This window comes from Passer domesticus, chromosome 1 (genome assembly GCF_036417665.1).
Source record: "Passer domesticus isolate bPasDom1 chromosome 1, bPasDom1.hap1, whole genome shotgun sequence".
Lineage (NCBI taxonomy): Eukaryota > Metazoa > Chordata > Aves > Passeriformes > Passeridae > Passer > Passer domesticus.
Window position 1 is genome coordinate 82,382,236 of NC_087474.1, and position 20,482 is coordinate 82,402,717.

Here is a 20,482-nt window from a genome sequence, read left to right on the forward strand (position 1 = left end):
ATTTATTAGGAACGTTTTGAAAAGGGAAGTTAGCAATGAGATGTCCTAGGTATTTAATCCTTTTTGGCACCCAGGTCAATTCCATCCCTCTGTACCTGCTTTGCTAATTTTAATAAGTAAGGTTTACCAGTTTTATCTCATTAAGCTTCTTTAGCATGCAGCTGATGAGTATTTCACAAGAAATTTTTAATCTTTGCATTGATTCTATTTAAAAAAGGGACAATGCTTAATTTAGTTTACCAGTCATTTCTTTAAAATGCTACTTTGTAAATTTATAGTTTTAACCAAAGACACATAACATATTTTAAGATTTCTACACAGGAGGATTTCTACACAGCACAGAATAATTTAAATGGTTACATTTAGAGCATATAATTTTTCCATTATATCACTTTTATTGAAAATAATCAGAATGCAAGAGTTTTTCTTTAGCTGGTCAGTGGGGTTTGTTAGAAGGGTGTTATGTATGAAATATAAATATGGCCATTTTCAACTGAGGTGTAGAGGATTATAGCAAGACTAAACATTCCTTGTATTGAAGAGCTATTCTATGTAAAAGATACAAATAATATATATATGTAAAAGACATACACAAGAATAAAAAGCAAGATGAGTATGCAGTAAAACACACTGGGTAATATGCATTAACATTACCTTTTATATTACTGTGCTGTTGTCTCTGAGTGCAGAGACACTGAAACACCAATTATACAATGATTCTCTTAGAAGTTCCTTTGTCATTGTTCAATATTTCTATAGTATCTCCTGGGAATCTATAATCATCATGACTACTGCTTCATTTAAGTAAGCCCACGCTCCATTCTGATATTATTTTTAGTTACACCATGTTTTCAGCATCACATAATCCCAAATCCATTTCTAAAAACAGTTTGTTATTTTGTATAGGAAGCTCTTACAAGAACAAGTAGGCCTTATGCTTAAAAAATTAAAAAAATAATAGAAAGGAAGAAAATAAACCAAATGCAGTAACTGTCACATTTTCTATTTTTGAATTTGCTTATCTCAGTAACCATTAAACTACAGATGTGTAAAAACAACTAAACAGAAGCAGCTCTCATCTTTCAAGTTCCAGCAGGAAATATTTATATTTTCTCTTTTGCATATTTTCCCTGGTTTCAGATGTTTATAAAAAGAATCTATAAATGACTGTTTTGACTTTGACACAAGCTTTAAAAACTAGTTTGCTAACTTGCAAAACTTCAGAATTCTAATTGTTAATGTGCACTCTATTTTAAAATGAATTATTGAGTTAGCTTTAAGAGAAAGATACATTTCAAATAAATATTTCATCCACAACTCCATATTTTACAAGATAGAAGTAGAATTCCTTTTAGTCAAACTAAGCATGATGACAGAAATTCTGTAACTAGAATACTTTCAATATTTCTTTTTGCATTAGCCACTATAACGAAAGAATTTCAAAACCTTTGTAAATGTCAGAATCTTTTTTAAAGGCAGAATTTTTATCCTAATTTAAGTTCTTTCTTATTTTCATGCAATAAAATTTATTTGTTATGAAATAAATAAAAATATAGAAAATAAGAGTTCGATGTCTACCAACATTTTCTTAAGTCATCAAGGTAAAAAGTCAAAACCCTCATTTTATTATATAGTCAAAATCATAAATCTTTCTAGGATATTTTCAAATAATTTTGGACTATTGGATTTTTTTCTTTCACTTTTGGGCATTAAGTCTGTTAAGGACGTGTAGTATTTTTATTAGGAAAATATATAGAAGTATTTATAAGTATTTTGCATTTGGCATGAGGCAGAACTTTAAAAGAATAGTATGAATGGATGCTTTAAACTTCATATTTCTAATGTTCAAAAGAAAATCACTAGAACACCAAAAGAATTTAATTTAGATCATTATTATTTTTACCTTAAATTCTTCTATGCATTGTCTACACATTCATCTATGTATATAATATGGACATCATCTTCCTAGCAAAAATGATGTATGCAAGGAATTTTTTACAGCTCTGGTACTGTAAACAGGTTATTTTAGGTTTTTACAGCTCCACTGATTTCAAGCTGCATGTTACAGTAGTATTAGGATTTTCCTGTATGTTGTTCACTCCACAATCAATATGTATAATTTCTCTAAAATTTAAATGTCCTTTTAAAACTAATAATATTTTTTGTTACAGACGGAAGATAAAATAAACACATAAAATACAATATAAGTAATCACATCTAAGACTAATATGAATCTACTGTGTGTATCACGGGATCATAGAATAGCTTGGCTTGGAAGGGACCCTAAAGGTATCTAGGTCCCTTGTAGGCCATGGGCAGGTACACTTTCCACTAGACCGGGTTGCTCAGACTCCTTCCAACTCAACCTTGAATGCTTCCAAGAATGGGGTTACTTCTCTGGGTATCCTGTTTCAGTTCCTCACCATCCTCAAACTAAAGAATTTCTTCCTAATATGCAAATTAACCTACCCTTTTTCAGTTTAAAACAGTTCCCCCTTTTCCTGTCACTAAAGACTCCTGTGAATAGCCTCTCTCCCTCTTTTTACTGGGTCCTTCCAGGTACTGAAAGACTGCAATCAGGTAGCTCTGAAGCCATCTCTTCTCCAGGCTGAACAATTCCAATTCTCTCAGCCTTTCCCTACTGGAAATGTGCTCCGTCGGCCTAATTTTTTTATGGCCTTTGCTGGACTTGCTCTAACAGGTCAATGTTGTTCCTTTTCTGGGAATCCTAGAGATACTTATGCACCATTCCAGGTGGTCTCTCACCCTGCTGGCCAAGATGCTTTTGATGCAGACCAGAACATGTTTGGCTTTCCGTGAGTGCACATTGCTGGGTCATGTCCAGCCTCTCATCCACGAGCACCCTCAAGTCCTTCTCAGCAGAGCTCCTCAATGTTCATGCCTCAGCCTGTGTTGATATGGGGCATTTCCCTGATCCAGGTGCAGCCCCTTGCACTTAGTCTTGTTAATCCTCATGAGATTCCTGTATGGACAGTTCTCAAGCTTGCCCAGATCCCTCTGGATGGCATCCTGTCCTTAAGATGTGTCAATCACATTACTCACTTGGGGTCACCTACAAGTTTGCTGAGGCTACCCTTGAGCCCTTGGTCTATGTCATTAAGATATTAAACAACACTGTTCCCAGTAAAAACTCCAGAGGGACACTGCTTGTAACTGATGTCCATTGGAGCACTGAGGCATTGGCAACTGCACACTGGATGTGACTGTTCAACCAGTTCATTATGGACCTAACAGTCCACCTAACAAATCCCTCTCTCTGCAATTTGGAAAAAAGAATGCTGTGGGAGACCATGTCAAAGACTTTACAGAAGCCTGGATAGAAACACCTGTAACATCTTTGTGAATATTTCAAATAATTCACAAATTTAAAGTTTACATTTAATGTTACAGATAACATATCAAGGTACAGTGGCACACTTTTTATCCTTTTTGGTTTCTGTTCCCTCTCTTGTGTGATCTCTTGTGTTTTTGCCACTGTCCTCTGAACCCAGAAGAAGAAAATTTAAGGAGCTAAATCATCATATAGATGGATTTTTCAAGATCAATATTCCCTTTGTACTACTTCTTTTCCCTGATTCAGATAACATGAGGTTAGATGCTAGAGCTAGTGTTAGGGAAGTGGCAGGAATATGCAAAATATAGCAGGTAAAAGCAGGTGAGACTCTTTCATCCAGCTAAATAATCTCTTGAAATATTCATTTTTCTTCAGCTACAAAATCCTTCGAACCTAAACAGGATTTCCCACTTTCTTTCTTATTTTTTCTCTTCTTTTGAGATGGGAAAAAATTTGATTTCTTATTAAGACACCACAAATCTGAGGCAGCACATTGGGAAAACCAGAACGATTGAGTCACCTGATACAAGTAACAGCTGATTCTTGGTGCTACAAGAAATTGAGGTTTTGTACAAGTGCTGTCAGCAAGCAAAAGTAACTAGCGTTTGCTGCTAACACAGGAAGGTATAAACAATTTTTTTATTTCTGTCCTGTGAGAACTGAACCACTGTCAACTCACTGTCAGTCTGTGACCTCTGAGCTCCCTTAGACCTCCAGCTGCTGACCTTCCACAGTGTTCTGGTCTTAAATATTTTTCATAAGAGAAAAGAAGGTACCAGAATTCCAAATGCAGCAATTAGTAAGCAGAATAAGTAAATTTTATACCACTATATGGGACTTTAGGATTAGTAAATTAATTGGTCTAAATTTTGGAAGTGCAGTTTTAAGCTGACTACAAACTCATTTCCTACTACTTCATAGAAGACTAGAACAGCTCTGCTCCATAGATATGCCATAATAAATTCAGCTACTGCAGCAATGGATGTTGAAATGTCCATTGGAATAGCCTTGGAACGACAGTCAACTTGCCAAATGGAATGTTCAGATCGTGATTGTGTTAAATGTGCCTGCCCTTTCTATCTCTTTGATAGAATTTCTTTCTATCTCATTGCAAAACTGTTTGCCTGGCTACATTATTGCAACAAATTTATTATTTCCCATTATCTATGTACATTGAAAGCAAAATAAAATGAGAAAAGACAAAAAAACCCAAAGCAATAAACTCTCACTCCCCCCAAAACAGAGACCTGTGCATCTAAATTAGAGCTTGAAACTAGCTTTAAAAGCTCTTCTCTCATACCTCATTAAATATTTTTTGATGCATTAATTTTCCTTACTTGTATTTCATTAGATTTTCAGCCATAACAGAAAAATCTGTGAACAAAAGCATACTGCTCCCAGAATCTTCATATCAGCACTTTTACTTACACTGCAGGGAAATACAGTAGGATATGGTCTGCCTGATTAGAGATGCTGTCCCTCTGACTGGATGTTAAATCCTTTCATGGCTTCACATCTGAAAACCAAAATTATCACTTACATTCTGAAACAGCATGTTGTTTCAGCCAGTGTCTAAACCTCTTGATACCAACATACACCCTCCTATACATCTTTTGATATAAACATAGTTACTATTCACAACCATGTGCAACCTGTTTTCAGAGCCACAGTAAATGGATTCCTATGCACAATGCCAGTTTATAGGCACCTAATTTATTCCCCTATGAGCCTCTGAAGCTTCCAACCACCAAATAGTTTTCCTTGTTTCAAGACATGCTACAGAATAAGACTTGCAGTGAGACCCTTCTCACATTTATGGGACCATATTGAAGCCTGCAGCAAGAAAACTGCTGGTACTAATGACTGGAATTACCAGCACCAATATTAGGAACCCCTGTGTCTTTTTCAGAAGGAACGTGTCAAACAGAGGCATATGTGTGTTATAGCCTTCATTACAATTAAAATATTCCAGACATTAAATTAAACAGCTTAGTATTGGACAGATTATGCATTAAAAGTGCTAACATTAATGTCACTGTTTATATCAAGCCAATGCACAGTTCTTTTCTGAAACCATGCAATTATGTTACTTTATGTACACTTTTAGGGGTCTGAAAAAAATCCTTTAGATGTCTGAAAAAAAAACCCTTTTCTTCATTTAAAAATTTTTGAGAATGAGATTTCTCAAATGCTGGTTTTGTAGTGGCATGGGAAGGCTGGTTACACAGATCTAAGTCAAGAATTGCAAGTAACTAGATAACGGGTAAATGTGTTTGAGATTTTTTTAATATGTATCCATAAAAGAGATCTTTGAAATTACATTGAGAACTATAATTTTTAACAATTATTATTTGTTAGATTAAAGTCCATCTGGGATGCTTAGTTAATCTAATCTATTGAATGCAGAATATTTTCAGTTTTTTATTTTAAAAAGACAGATTTTTGGATGCCTGAGTACACACCTTAGTTGCTAAGATTATGCAGTTGAGTGTAAAGTTGAGGATTTTATTTTTATTCATACTAACACCTGCAAGCATCTATTTTGAAACTAAATCATAGAGAGAGGGTTGTTTCTATCGATCTGTTTTTCCCTACCAGATTTCTGCATAACTTCTAAGAATATTTAAAACATATAAGTAAAACAATACAGATTATATTGGGTTCAAGATAAAAAACATTTTTTTTCCAAAATAATATAAATTAACTAATCATCGCATAGAGAGAACACACATAAAGATGCTTGGACATAATTTTCAGTCTTCCAAAAAGATAGCAGTCCTATCAAACAGATCAATCTCTCACAAAACAAAGGTCTAGATTCCAAAACCTTCATTTATCCTGTAAACCTCTTTTTTGTGAGCTATCTCACTCCACCTTAATCCTCAATTTTAGCAGGTTTACTGGGAAGTTAAAGCTTTACCTCAGGCAAATCTGGATGATTAGTACCAATTCAATTAAAAATTATTTAGCTGCAGAATTCCAGCAGTCTAAGAGTAGAAAACACAGGAAAAGAACATTACCTGTCCCCAAGAAGTCCACTATTTACCTTAATAGATATGATAAAATATCTGTCCATAATGGATGCAGTATTATTAAATAAAAAAATTACTCACTTAAAATGTGCCTATATATACATGTTTATATACATATACACACACATTAGATACATATGTTTGTATATCTTACTTATGTTTTTTTTCAATTAAATCATTAAAATAAGTATGATAATTGATTGCAAGTTTATAGCAACACAGAAGATGAATTATAGGAATGGCAGTTACATGTGTGCTTTTCTTAGTTTGATGAATACTTCAGCTTGGATTCTGTTATAAAACAGCATTTTTCCTTCTTACCAATCATATAGTCATTTTTGAAATTTTCTGTACCATACACAGCATTCAGAGAGTGCTGGAAAATGAAGGCAAGAAAAGTGTTATACTCCAGTGTTATCTGAACTCTCTTGTCTGACTTCTGCTTATTTGAAAAGCGCTTGATATTACTCCTACTGTTGCTCATCTTTTAGTAAGCATGAGAACAAATAGGTTACACCATTTCTCATGTATTTTTCTCAATATCTTTCAAAATGTACATCTGCAAGTTTCCACAATGACAGAGATCCTGATGCTCACATTTACTTAATTTTGCACTACCTTACCAGATGCCTCAGAACACTTTCCAGAGTAGCTTTTTCCTACAACCTCATAGATGCATAACTGTAAAATTGAGATCAAGAATGATTAAGACCTGTACAAGTAACAGTTTTATTCCTTATGCAAGTTGCTCATATCTTCATATGCAAAATACATTGCTCACACTTAATTGGAGATTAAAAATAAACAACCCCCTGCACCAAACCAGAACAATACAATCTAACTTAATATCCCCAAAATATGTACATGTGTGAATATCTTACATTTAACTGCCAATAAACTCCAAATTGTCATCAACGCTTCCTGCCAGAAAGCCAGCTCAATAGCAGTTACTTCATTCTATTCCAAGACCAATGATAAATAACCTGTGATAAATTAGGCTATGTACACAGTAAAAAAAAATTGAAAGCTTTATTTCCTCATAAAGTCAAAATATGTGACAGTTGTGAAAAGAAATTACCACACGCCTAAAGGGTAGCCACCTTTTTAGTTCATAGATGTAGTTTAGGAGAGAGGAAGGTTAAAAATAATATTATATTTCGTGGTCCAGAAGACTGATACTGACTTGATGACTACAATTTTAAAAGACACCTTGGTCAGGAAGGTATGTCTACCTGAGGAAAATAAACACACTGTTTAAAAGCATATGTCAAATTAATTTTCACTGAATCTTAATCACCACAGTGTCTAAGCATTTTCAAGTTGGCTCAGGCATTTTTAAGAGTATTTCGCAAGCAAGTAACTTATAGTCAGCACCTTTAATTTTCTTCATGCCCATTTGTGAAATATGTCCAGATGAGATTGTCCCCATGATCGTTTACTGTCAGTGGAGTCTTGCACTAAATCACCAATGAACTTCCAATTGATTTGCAGGCATAGTGAAAGCTCAACAGTCTTTAGCAAAACACGTTTGCTTTTGAATCATTTGACACATTATACTTAAGGCATTTGAACACTTTTGAAGGTAAATGAAGTGCCTAGAGACAATAATAGCAAAATCTCTTGATTGACCATACTTAATATTCTAGACACATACCTACACCAACACACTCACACATATATAGGTACTTACATTCGTATTTACTTAAATAGAGGCATGCACACTCTAGAAGTGTTCTGCATTTGTGTGAAAATGATACTCTACTTAATGTAACTTTAAAAAACAAATAATTGAGATAATTCTGGAATTTATTAATTTGCTTTGTTTTAGACTCCATTTCTCCTCAAAATTATAGGTCTTTATTGTTATTTTAACAGACAACATCCAGAGTATCTAAATATCACAGAAGCAAGAGATTTTCAAGAATCACATATTGTAAACTAACGTAAATTTAGGGCTGCCATAATACTTAATTGACTGCATTTTTATGGAAATTGCTGCTTTCCACAGCTGTATTAGTGTTTAAAAGACAAACTTTATCACTACCCAAAAGGGAGTTCCAACAGATGACAAAAATGATCCCAAGTAACATAAAGATGAGGCCAGCCTGCCATTGTAAAAATTATGTTCTTGCTCATGGTCAAAAAAGAGATTTACATATGGCTTAAAATGCACCTGTTTGCAGATCTGGCAAAAGTACAAACTCTGTAAAGGTTCTCATTAATATTTATTAGAGACTAATTTTGAAGATACAAAGGAGAGTAAAATTCTAGTTCTCATTCATAGATAGAAATTCAAAAACTCATAAAGAGATACATAAGCTGAGCTCAAAAAAGGAGCAAATAAAAAATAAGTACAGAAAGTCAGCTTGCTCCTTCTCAAAAAAAAAAAAATCATAAATTTTAGTGGTGCATTGCAAAATACAAAACAGTACAGGCATGTACATCAGAACTGGATCTTTGAAAACTGTTTCTTTAAGCTTGCTTTTTTATTTCTTTTTTTTTTTAAAACTTTATAGAATAATGACTTAATCACAGAAATGTTATTTCTTCACTACTCTTAGCTTCCTTCATTCATGTAGTATAGCTTTAAGATGCTTTTTGCTTTGGCTTTTTCTCAAAAGCAGTTGTGGTCTTCCAAAAAATTTCCAAAGTTCTTACTTAAAACCCTATGAATAAAACTAAAGCCTTCTTTGAAACTGCTGGCTAGGAGTAGGGATTTTTAACCAAGAGGTAAGCATGTTGCAGCCTTTATGAACTGCAGCTTCTCTTAATAGGATCAACAGGGTGAACTCTTCCTATGCTTAATCATAAAAAGAGCAGAATGTTGTTTCTCTCTTTTGGAGTATTCCAGAAATTAAGATGAGGCATAGGCTGAAAACTGCCACTCTCATCTTTAAAAATGAAACAAGTTGTGGAGCTGTTGTGATTGACGTGTCATGGAGGGCAGCTGCCAGTTCATACAGGTGGCCCATTTCCATGTCCCCTGTGGGCAGATTAGGAGTAATCAGGGTGATTTATGGCCATACTACAGCATTACTTGTGGCTCCTTCAACATGTCAATTTCATTAGCAACTACTTCTTGTTAGATCAACCCTCTGTACATACAGCAGCTTCAGACCCAGAAACACATTACTGGTGAATTTCACCATTATTGTGAATTAGAATTTTGAGGATAATTCTGTAATTAAGTATTTTAATAGGAATTTAGTGTATTTTTAAACATAGACTGTAAACATTTGTTCTGCCTTAAAAAAAGTGTTTTCTAATTGTAAAGAGGTACAGCGTATTGAACAAAATCAAGACTTCTAAGTTGCAAGTCATTTATTAAGGATGGCAGATAATTTTTTACTGTACCTCTTTAATCATTAGAAAATGAAATGTGAAAGCTAATCTGCGTTAACACTTAAGAGTCTGACTACCCTTTTCCCTGTTTCATCTCTGCCATTTGATTGCACCAGTATTACTGTTTCAGAAGTAACTTTAAGGTGAGAAGGGGAAAAAGCAGCTTCACAAAAGAATAAACTTGCACAGAGTTGTTCACTCACCAGTCCTTCAAGTTATTCCTCATTCTTTTTACTGTTTCCCACTTGTTATTGCATCCATAATGCTTTTCAAATTCTCATGCAGGGCATCTGATGCATTTCACAGTTACAATTACTGCCAAAGGAAAACTAAAGTTATTGTATCAAGGTATCAAACAGTAGGAGGGTGAGTGCTGGAGACTTTGTTCAGCTTTAGCCATTCTTTCCTAGTTCAGTTTCTGACATTATGTTACAATGGTGTATGTATTTTATTCACTGCAAATGCAGGCAGATTGTAGACAGAGCAGTTTAGTCACATTACATCTCTCTGTGTGGTGAGACAATCACTAGCACTTGGTTCCTGCTCTAATGCAAGTTCAAATAACACAATCTAAAATGGGGTTTCTTTCTGTCATAGGAAAGGATGCAGTAAACAAAACCCCAAACCATCCCAATGCAACACACACAAGTAATTATGAGCATTGTTTCTTCATTTTGTTTACAAAATATAAAGTACATTTTCTGAAGTAAAAGTGTGCAAAAATAGCATCTTGTATTTCTGAAATGAGTGGTTTGGTCCATCTGCTTTTACTGCTATGGACTGAAATGGAGAGGAGAAAGTAGGGAAAGTAAGGCTACAGTAGGCAGCATAGCTTGGTGTTCTTAAGTCTTTCACAAATTTCTTTTGGTCACATTAGCAGGGATTGCAGTGACTCTTTACCTATACCACAGTGGTGTAATATTTGTGATTCCTGGGTTCCTGAGAAGGAGAGAAAAGAGAAGGTCAGTGGATATCGAAAACAAGGACACAGTAAACATGTACAATAGCTAGTATATCAGCTGATTTCTCAATCAAAAATTTTGTGAGACAAGAGATACAAAAATAAGACAGCATGTTTTCAAGTGAAACTAAGCTTCACCTCATAACTATGTAATAGATTATCAAAAATCATTGAACTTGGTAAAATAGAATTAATAAATTATTTATTGTATGTCTACTTTTATGCCATCTTTTTACCTTCTCACTCTCGTCTTTTTAAGATATTTCTTCTCAATGTACATGAATGAACTATATTTTAAGGTCCTTTCTACTTTTCCATTATAATGCTACTGCTCTTTTGAGTCTAGCTCCTGAGGTTGCTTACTTATTCTAAGTTGGCTTTATTTTTTTTTGGTTATGCCCATTTACTCCTCTTCTGCCTTGGATCATGTATCTATTTACCTGTTGAAACTTGCTCCTTTTCTGCTTTTATTTGTTATTTTCCTTTCTTTTACAAAATCTTTCATGCTACCAACCTTCTGGCCCTTTCTACATAAAAGGAAGAATAATCTAGAGAAAACCTCACTAAATTGTGGTCATGTAAAAAAGAGCACAGTTCACTTTGTGGTTTGCTATTCTTTTATCTTTCTAGGTAGGTTTGTCTTCTAATCAAAATATAAGAGTTGTGATAAATAATATCTCAACCTTTTTTACTCCTGTACTTCACATATGAAGTAGTCAGAAGGAATGTCATCCAGCTGATGTGGAAATGAGATACTTGGTGCCTAATGAGATACTAGGGAGCCCAATGCCTCCCTAAACTTTTTAGGCTTGGGTTAGTGCCGCATAGCTTCTCTTCTATCATTTGTCTAGTTAATTGTCTTATTCTCCAGACAGAAACAATCTTCTCCCAAAGACAAAAGTGGTTTAAAACCCCTCAACATTTCTGTAGCTCACTTAAAATTTCACTCATGTTTTCAGCAGGGGTATCTCCAGACTACATCTGCATAATCCTTGGAGAGATGTTGTTTGAGCAAACTACATGTCCATTCATAGTCTTTGAGCTTCTAGACATACAAAATTATCAATTTTACCTCCAGAGGTTTTTCAGAGCTTACCCAAATATTTTTCACTTGTAAAAGTAATTCCATTCTAAAGTCTTTGCTCTGTAAATAAACTTGATGAACAGCAGATTGTCATTGTGTTTGAAAACAGGAAGCAAGCATAAGAGCTTCTCCTTTAGGAGATAAAGTCCTTCCTGCCTCTCCAGTTACCCCAGCTGGTCTTCTATTTCTGAAAATGAAACAGACTTTCTGCACATACACAGACAAAACTCCTCTGTAAGAGTCAGAACTTTTCAATAATTGCCAGTTTTGACAGAAGTCAACTTAAAAAAAATAGAAATGAAGCTGTCTCATAATGTAAAAAACATCCTGTTTCAGCATTTTCAGATTCTTTTACTTCCAAACAACTTTTTGAATACTTTATACTTATTAACCAAAGCCTAAGCCTTCTTATTTTTTTCTTAAAATCAGAAGTTTGAATTGTTCTGAAATACTAATTTTATTAAAAAAAATCACTGCCATTTTTTTATTCAACATTTGTGGTAGAATCTTGAAGCACATGGTACTAATAACAAAATCTGCTAATTTTCTTCTCCCAAGATGGAGAGCACTGTTTAAAATTAAGGTTACAGAACAAGTTATCAGTAAAACTAAAATTTTCCAGTAGATGCAGATATATCCTTCTGACTGGCAAAAGCTGTTGTAATTCATGTCAGCCAAAAGAGCCAAGTAGGAACAAGAGTTGCATGCTAAACAGCATGACTTCACATCAAAAGATAGCAAAATATGTGCCTGTCTTATCTAGTGGAAGACCTCTTTTGCACTGCAACAATCCTCCTCAAGCTATTTACTTCGGTTTTGCAATGGACTCTGGTATCATGCTGGGAGACCTAATTATACCAGAGGGATTCTTTCAAACACTTAATAGCACAAAAAGAATAGAAAGCATTTTAAACATAATTCATAAAAACATTCTTATTTAAAATGTTGTGGGTTTTGTTTTGTTGGGGGTTTTTTGGTTTTTTTGTTGTTTTTGTTGTTTTTTTTTTTCAAATCTATGGCTCACTCTTCATGATTTCTAGTTATCTGTGTTAGTGACACTCAATTCTACACTTAGATATGAAGGCATGCTCTCTCTAACTCTAATAATTTTCCTTTTTGGGTTCTACAGTTGTACATGCACTTACATGAATTTTTATGCACACACAAATATATGCAGAAGCATGCCTTAACACAGATCTAGATTTGTCTTCTCTCAGGTTACCTTCAAAGTTTACCTCATGCGCTTTGCTGCCCCTACATTAGGACCCATACATCATACAACATATATGTTATCAAAGTGCTTAAGTTTCCATTCTCAAGACAAAGAAAAGAAAAAGAGGAAAAGGAAAAGGAAAAGGAAAAGGAAAAGGAAAAGGAAAAGGAAAAGGAAAAGGAAAAGGAAAAGGAAAAGGAAAAGGAAAAGGAAAAGGAAAAGGAAAAGGAAAAGGAAAAGGACATACCTCTTGAGAATTCTGAGATTTACTTACCAACCTAAAATGGATTAGAACTTGCTGGGTTAGATTGGGTTGAAGTGGACTTGGCTTTGCAGACTACTTAGACTGTTATTGTAGTTATTTTCACATTTTCTGTGTCATTCTTCACACCAATTTGCTCTGTGGCACATTTGATCATGGCTGGATGCCAGAAGCCGACCCAACTGCTCTCTCACTCCCCTCCTCAACAAAACTGGGAGAGAAAAGAAAATGGAAAAGCTCATGGGTTTAAGTAAAGAGTGAGTGATTACTTAACAATTACCACATTAAGGAAAACAGACTTCACTTGAAAAATTAATTTACTGCACAATAAAAATAGAGTTGGATGGTGAGAAACAAAGGTAAACACTAAAATAATTTCCCCCACTCCCCATTGTTCCAAGACTGTACTTGATTCCTTCATTCCTGCTGTATTCATCCAGACAGCCTATTTGTACTTTAAATCAAGCTGATTTTCTCTAAAAAATGTAGTAAGAGGCTACTTGTGAGGTAATATAGTCTATAAATAAACAAATAAATGATCAGATCATACTGTGGCTGCCATTCAAATAGGGCAAAGATAAGGCCTACTTTTCTTTAATTAAAAAGTTTTGTCCCTTTACCAATTATTCCATAGGTAATATTGAGTTCTTTTATACCATTGCCTTTATTTCACTGGCATTTCTGACCCAAACAGCTAAGAGAAGTTTCTTATCTCATGAAAGAAAGTTGCACAAGTACTGTCTATCATTTGTGAACGTCCTTCTTTTTGACACAGCAGACTGTTGGCAAAGAGTTAACTGCCTGCTAACATTGAATTTTTTTAGGCTATACTCTTGTTAATAATTTTTCACAGTTGTACTATTAGTTTAACAGAAAAAAAGGAGATTTGTAATACTATCTTTTCACCTCATGAAAAGTTTTTGTATGGTTACATCTTCTGTACTCTCCTCAGCAACCATAATTATATGGCACTTGAGCCTCAGGAAACAGACAGACATTCCAATGAGACAAACACAGAAGTCTCTTGAAGACTGCCCTAAGCCCTGTAATAACTGCTCTAAAAAAGAAACAAACAAAAGCTAACTAAAAAAAAAAATTCAGCATTTTTTCTCTTCACCAAAACAATATACTGGGAAAATAAAAAAAAAAGAGCATTCATGTGCATTTGGTTGCTATAACCATACTCAAACTTCTGCGTCAGTCCCATGACAGTGCCTAGATCAGGAGGCCCCAGAAAAAACCTTTCATAATCATAAAGGTATTTTGGGTTGGTTTTTTTTTGGTGATGGACAGAGAAATTACTCTCGATTCTTAGCTTCTATATGCTACAACGTCACACAGTATAAGCACATTGTTCTATTGATTATGGTTTTTATAGGCTAACAAGGGATATTGACTCTTCTTTCCCTGTTTGTCTTGAGGAAGCAGGGGATATAACTTGCTTTTCTGAAAGCAGATGGGAGTAATGGAACTTTACGATTATCAAAGAAGTGTCTTGATTTTTTTGTCCAGATGAGCAGTTCTACTGGACACTGCAAGTGATTAAAATGTCCTTAAATATTCTCTTCTTTGGGATAATCTTTACAGCTCAGCATGGCACACAGATGGCATCTAGCTGTTTAACCAGGCCAAAAGTAATCCAGATACCTGATGGTAAAAATTGTCTTCAGAGTCTGATGATTTCTGACAAAGCATTTTTACAACATTTTTGTACTGGTTTGTTGCAGAGAAAGAAGTATTCATCCTCACTTGATATGTTCTTCAAATAACCTAAAATATTAGGAATTGTTATGTAGGTAAAACTATTATTTGTAAAGCTGTATTATGTACTATGAAAAAAATAGTTGTGTCTAATAGGACCTGATAATAATGGACCCTCACAAATCTGTTTGATTAACCCTGGATTTCTACTTTTCCCAGTCCCTGGGATATGCTCAAAAGAAACAATAGAAATTGTTCACTTCAATATCATTAATCACAGGTAAATGAGGGTCTTCTAAACTTACAGTCAAGGCAGACATTTTCCTGCAAGTTATCTGAGGGCACTTCAATCTAGAGAGACTGAAGGTATAGAAAAAGAGGAATAGGGAATGATATCAATTAAGTAGACAGTGTTTACTAGAACTTTTCCTTGCAAAGAAAGTGAGATACCAAAAACAAACCCAAACAAACAAACAAAAAAAACCCCAAAAACACAAAAAACAAAACAAAACAAAACAAAACAAAACAAAACAAAAAAAAACAACCCCAAAACCCAAAAAAATCCTGGCAAAAAAAAATAAGGTAAAGAGCTTCTTCTCAGGCAGCCTTCTTCCCCTGGCAAGGAGTCAAGCACCTTTACACCTTAGCTATTGGGCTGCCTCCATCTATCTAGACATTTGTCAGCTCTAGATTGTGTGAACAAAATGCATTCTGACATCTAAGTACTAAGGAAAATAAAAGCTTGTGAAGGATACCTTTGTGCTTTTATATCTTATAAGAAAGGCTTTACAGAAGCTTTCATTTGCTTCCAACCCATAAACTACACCAAATTTATTGGCTCACAGTACTCATAATCCCATATAACCTATATTTTCTTTTTTATGATCACAGGACAAGGGTAAACTATTGTCACATAAAATGAGCAAATGCCAGAAAAACATCAGTAGCATTTAATGTCATATATTTGCCAAATAACTTTGACCAAAAGAGAAAAACAAACAAACAAAAAAAAAAAAAAACCAAATAAAATCCCACAAATAAAATTTCTTCTTGCAAAACTATTTTTTTTTAATAGAACCTCAAAAATCAGTTTAGGATGAGACAAAGTGTTTCATTGAGCCAGAATTCAGAAACTTGACTTTTTTCGTCTGAGCAGAAAATGAGTATGGGGAAATTTGATTTAAGTTTATTTATTAATTAAGCCAAACCTTTAAGTGAACAGTTTCAGCTGAGGTTGTGTTATTGCCAGAGAACAGCCTTCATACCTGTTTGATCACCAAAAAACCTAATGCTGTGTTGGGTTTCAAAGACATGTCAGTCCTTGTATGTTATTAAACTGAAGCATGAATCTTAAGTGATAATGATTTTAGGTCCAGTCACCAGGAAGATGGGATTTTATTTTACTGTCTCTTGAGTAGGATAACTCTGGATTGTTTCAGTGTATATTGTTTGATTTCTTACTGAATTCAATACTGCAACAAGTTTATGTGTTTTATAAGAAGTAGATGCCTTCCTAAAATCTGCTGATTCTTTGCTTGGTACCCATTTAGGCACATCTGTTATTCAGGTGACAGCCACAGACGCTGATGATGCCAACTACGGGAACAGTGCCAAAGTGGTGTACAGCATCCTCCAGGGACAGCCATATTTCTCAGTGGATCCAGAAACAGGTTAGCAATCCATTCGGTCTCACTGGAAACAAAATAAAAGTATGGGGGGTTTTATTCTGTTAAAATAATATTAATGCAGAAAAATTGCTTTTCTTGGTATGACTAAGATTTCCAGAAGATGCTTGCTAACTGTAAAGGCCAAAAGTTAAAAAAGAAAAAAGGTGTAAAGTACTGTAAAGGGTCTAAAGAATCATCAAAATTAATCACAAGCCTATTTTACAGCAAGTTCTGGGAAATTAATCTGTTTACCTTTGAAAAACATAAATAGGAGCTGGACATTTTCATACTATAAAGTAAAAAAAAAAATCACACAGGCAATTAAATATTTCTAAAAGTTTGGAATCGATCCCTGACCACTGATTCTTAATCAGTTCATTTTTAACTTAAGCTTTTTTTTGAAGCTACATTATGATTCCAAGAGGTATGGGATCTGAACCAAGTATCATTAATGCTTTCAAGTTGAAAAGAATGAATTGAAGCCTTTTTCACTGTTATGCAAGAAATTGGATAAGAAACAAGCATAAGCTAAAAAAACCCAAAACAACAAAACAAAACAAAACAAAAAAAAAAAAACCACAACAAAACAAGTGTGGATTATGGATATCTATGACTCAAAATTAGTGTTCAGAAAAGAAAGATGTCACCAGAACTTTCCTCTTCCAAAAATCTGATCCTAAGGCACTCAAGACTCAGTAGGCATTGCATTAGTTTTTCTTGCATGTTATCAAAATTATTCTGGTTTTCTAACTAAGAATTTAAGTGAAATTCTGTCTATAATCCCTGAAATTCCTAATCCATTGAGCGTGCTCAGATGATGGCTAACTTTCTGTTGAAACAATTTGTTTTTTTTTCTAAATACAGCAAAGACATAATATTCAAAAGATAATGAATGCCATGGCTACAATTTTAAAAGGGAGCATAAAGATTTTGCATTGGATAAAAGTGTTTGGGTTTCCCCCCTTTTTCAATCTCTCGCTTTTTTTTTCTCTTTTCTCCAGTCCCCTACTCACAGATCATTACCAGTCATGAGCAGGGAAACAGGACCAGTACCACATGGGCAATAACTGGTGGCAGCAAGTGTTTAGGCAGTCAGAAAGTAAGGGAAACACCCAGCCTCTCATCTTTGGTTCAGGGATTATTTTTTCATTTTAATCCAATTTGCTGTTTTATGTTACATGTATTAGCAAGCCTACGTATGATAATCAGAACCTGGTAATCCTGGCTCAGACATAAATGTCATAACCACTAAGCTGCAAAGGTTTTTTCTTTATTTCACTCACTTGCTAGAAGTATAAATTTTCCAGGGTTGCCTTTTTTTTTTTTTTTGCAATATCAAACTGAGCCTATAATGAAAGCCTTCTTCTGAGAAAGAAAAGGAAGTGCTGCGAATCCTTCAAGCAGAAAAGGATACTATGCTTACATTTTATCATTTCACGAGAGAAAGCTCTGCTCACTCCAACTTTGAAAAGCCACCAGTCTTCTAAATAAAAATAAAAATAAAAAGCTTTTCTAGGTTTTCAAAAAGGAAGTTTAATGAAAAGTGGTGTACAGAACTTTTTTGTACAGTACAGAAAACTTCTAGTTTTCTCACCTGAGACTTTTCTTTCGTACTACAAAAGTGACTGAAACATTCAAATTACAGTTATGAAATCCTTCAAATTGGGCACCCCAAAATAATTTTTTCAAAACTAATTTTAGACTCTTGTCCATTTTTTTTTATTAGCTGTAATTCCAGCATAACTTACAGCAGACATCACTGAGCATCAAAATCTATGATCTATTACAGCCCAGAATAATGAGTACTGGACATGTTAGAGTTCAGCCTTGTGCTATAATATCAAAATGCCACCAGGGTTGAAGATTATACAATATATTAAATAATAACTGGGGACAGAAACTGCAAAATTTCATTAACTCAATTAACATATTGATATTTTTGTCATTAAAAGAATAATCAAATAGATTTAGCAAAACAAAACCAATGAATAATCTGTTACATTTTTTTTTTTCTTAAAATCACATTAAATAATCCAGAGATTGAAAGGTTTATTGCAGTACACCTTGTTGTGACTGCTGTGGATTAGCATCTGCACAGAGTATTTGATGTGAATCCATCTAAGAGCTCTGGGATTATAGTGAATGGGACTTCTCCTTCACCACTCTGTCTCTGCTTTTTCTTTTCACTCCTTCAAGGCATAATCAAGACTGCTTTACCAGACATGAGCAGAGAAAACAGGGAGCAATACCAAGTGGTCATCCAGGCTAAAGACATGGGAGGCCAGATGGGAGGATTATCAGGGACCACCACCGTGAACATCACACTGACTGATGTCAACGACAATCCACCTCGCTTCCCCCAGAGTATGAAGCATCTAAGAGTTTGGTTTTCCAAAGAACCTGTCAAAAATCAGCTGGTTTGCTTTGGCCATCTGGAAGTTGTGTTTGTTTGTTTGTTCTGTTTTGGTTTTTTGGTTTTGTTTTTTTTTTTTGGGGGGGTGGGGGGGGGCTTCCTTTATGCTCGTTTGTTTTGGGATTTTTTTTTTTTTTGTTTGTTTTTAGGTCTTTTTTGTCACTGTTTTTGTAGTACTTTCCCACTGCTGTGTCTGTTTATTTTGCATCATCCCAAGGCAAATGGGAATCTCTGCCTACATTTTTTTAATATCAAATTATCTGTTGGAGTGATAAACTTCTCATTCTTACTCTGCTTACAGAAATATAAACTGTAACAATAATTTAGGCCAACTGCAGGGACTTTAGAGGAATTTAATTGCAAAACATAAAGATCTGTTCTTTAATGCTTTAAGTTTTTTGTGTTGAAGCAAGCAAATACATTGCAGGTTTTCTAATGCTCAGACTTGAACAGGCAGCGTTGATCAGGTCTTTTGTTCTGCTGGCAGTCTAAGCATTTGGTTTACGTACTAGTAATCTGTGTTCAGTTCTTGAATGGTTTTGATAATCTAGGCCAGTCTGACACAATAAAATAAGGTTTTTAAAAATATCTTTGCATAAGGAAAAAAATAGCAAATAGCAGAAAGCTGCACAACACAGAAAGCTTCAGAGTAATACCCTACAAAAGTCTTTTTATCCTAGGCCAGTGTTTAAATCCAATCTCATGTTGTTACAGTCAGTGTCTGATAACTGTTTGATAGGCTGCAGATAGGAGAAATTTACAGCCTCAGTTCAGTGCCTGCCAGAAAAGTGTCCACATAATAAAATTTGAATTGCTTGTTCACACTGATGAGAGACCTGGCTCTTTACAGATCCACTAAGGACTGAACAAAGAGAGCTGATTTATAAAATGCTCTCCTGGACTTTAAAAGCACTTCAGTACCATGGCAATAAGTACACCCAGAATAGTACAAACTGTTCAACATAGCGCAGATAAAAACCAAAAAATATTGGAAAACTGACAGCATGGAAGAATGGATCTTTGGAATTATAAATTACTGTTTCATTCTATCCATGATAACACATTGCTTTAAAAGAAGAGAGGGGAGGGAAACCCTCATAAAGAAATATAATTTCAATTCACATTCAGAATTCACTTTATCAGAGTCACCTTCACATGATAAATTAAAATATCAATTTTTAACTGAACTTCCTGTTCGACTCCATGAGGGGATACTTCTTAAAAAAGTATAGCATGATGCAGCCTATAGTATCTTGGCAAATAGGAATTCTGGAACCTAAACTCTAATTTATGGTGGCACATTGCACTGTAAGCCTCCCTGTTGAATAAAATAAGATAAAAGAAAGAATGAACATATAGAACTGCAAAATAATTTAAGGTTTCCAGTCCCCTTAGCCTGTGTTCTTAATGATGCTCTTCTTTCAAAATTAACAGAAGCCTCAAGTCTATGAA

The 20,482-nt window shown here is 34.5% G+C and overlaps 1 protein-coding gene across 2 annotated transcripts in view; it reads left to right on the forward strand.

Moving 5' to 3' along the window:
* Positions 1–20,482, forward strand: part of CDH9 (cadherin 9) — a 97,857-nt gene that overhangs the window by 56,181 nt on the left and 21,194 nt on the right. For both annotated transcript variants that reach the window (XM_064427559.1, XM_064427551.1), the window contains exons 4-5: positions 16,501–16,620; positions 18,814–18,981. In XM_064427559.1, coding sequence (XP_064283629.1) covers positions 16,501–16,620; positions 18,814–18,981 — 288 coding nt within the window. The remainder of the gene's footprint in view (positions 1–16,500; positions 16,621–18,813; positions 18,982–20,482) is intronic.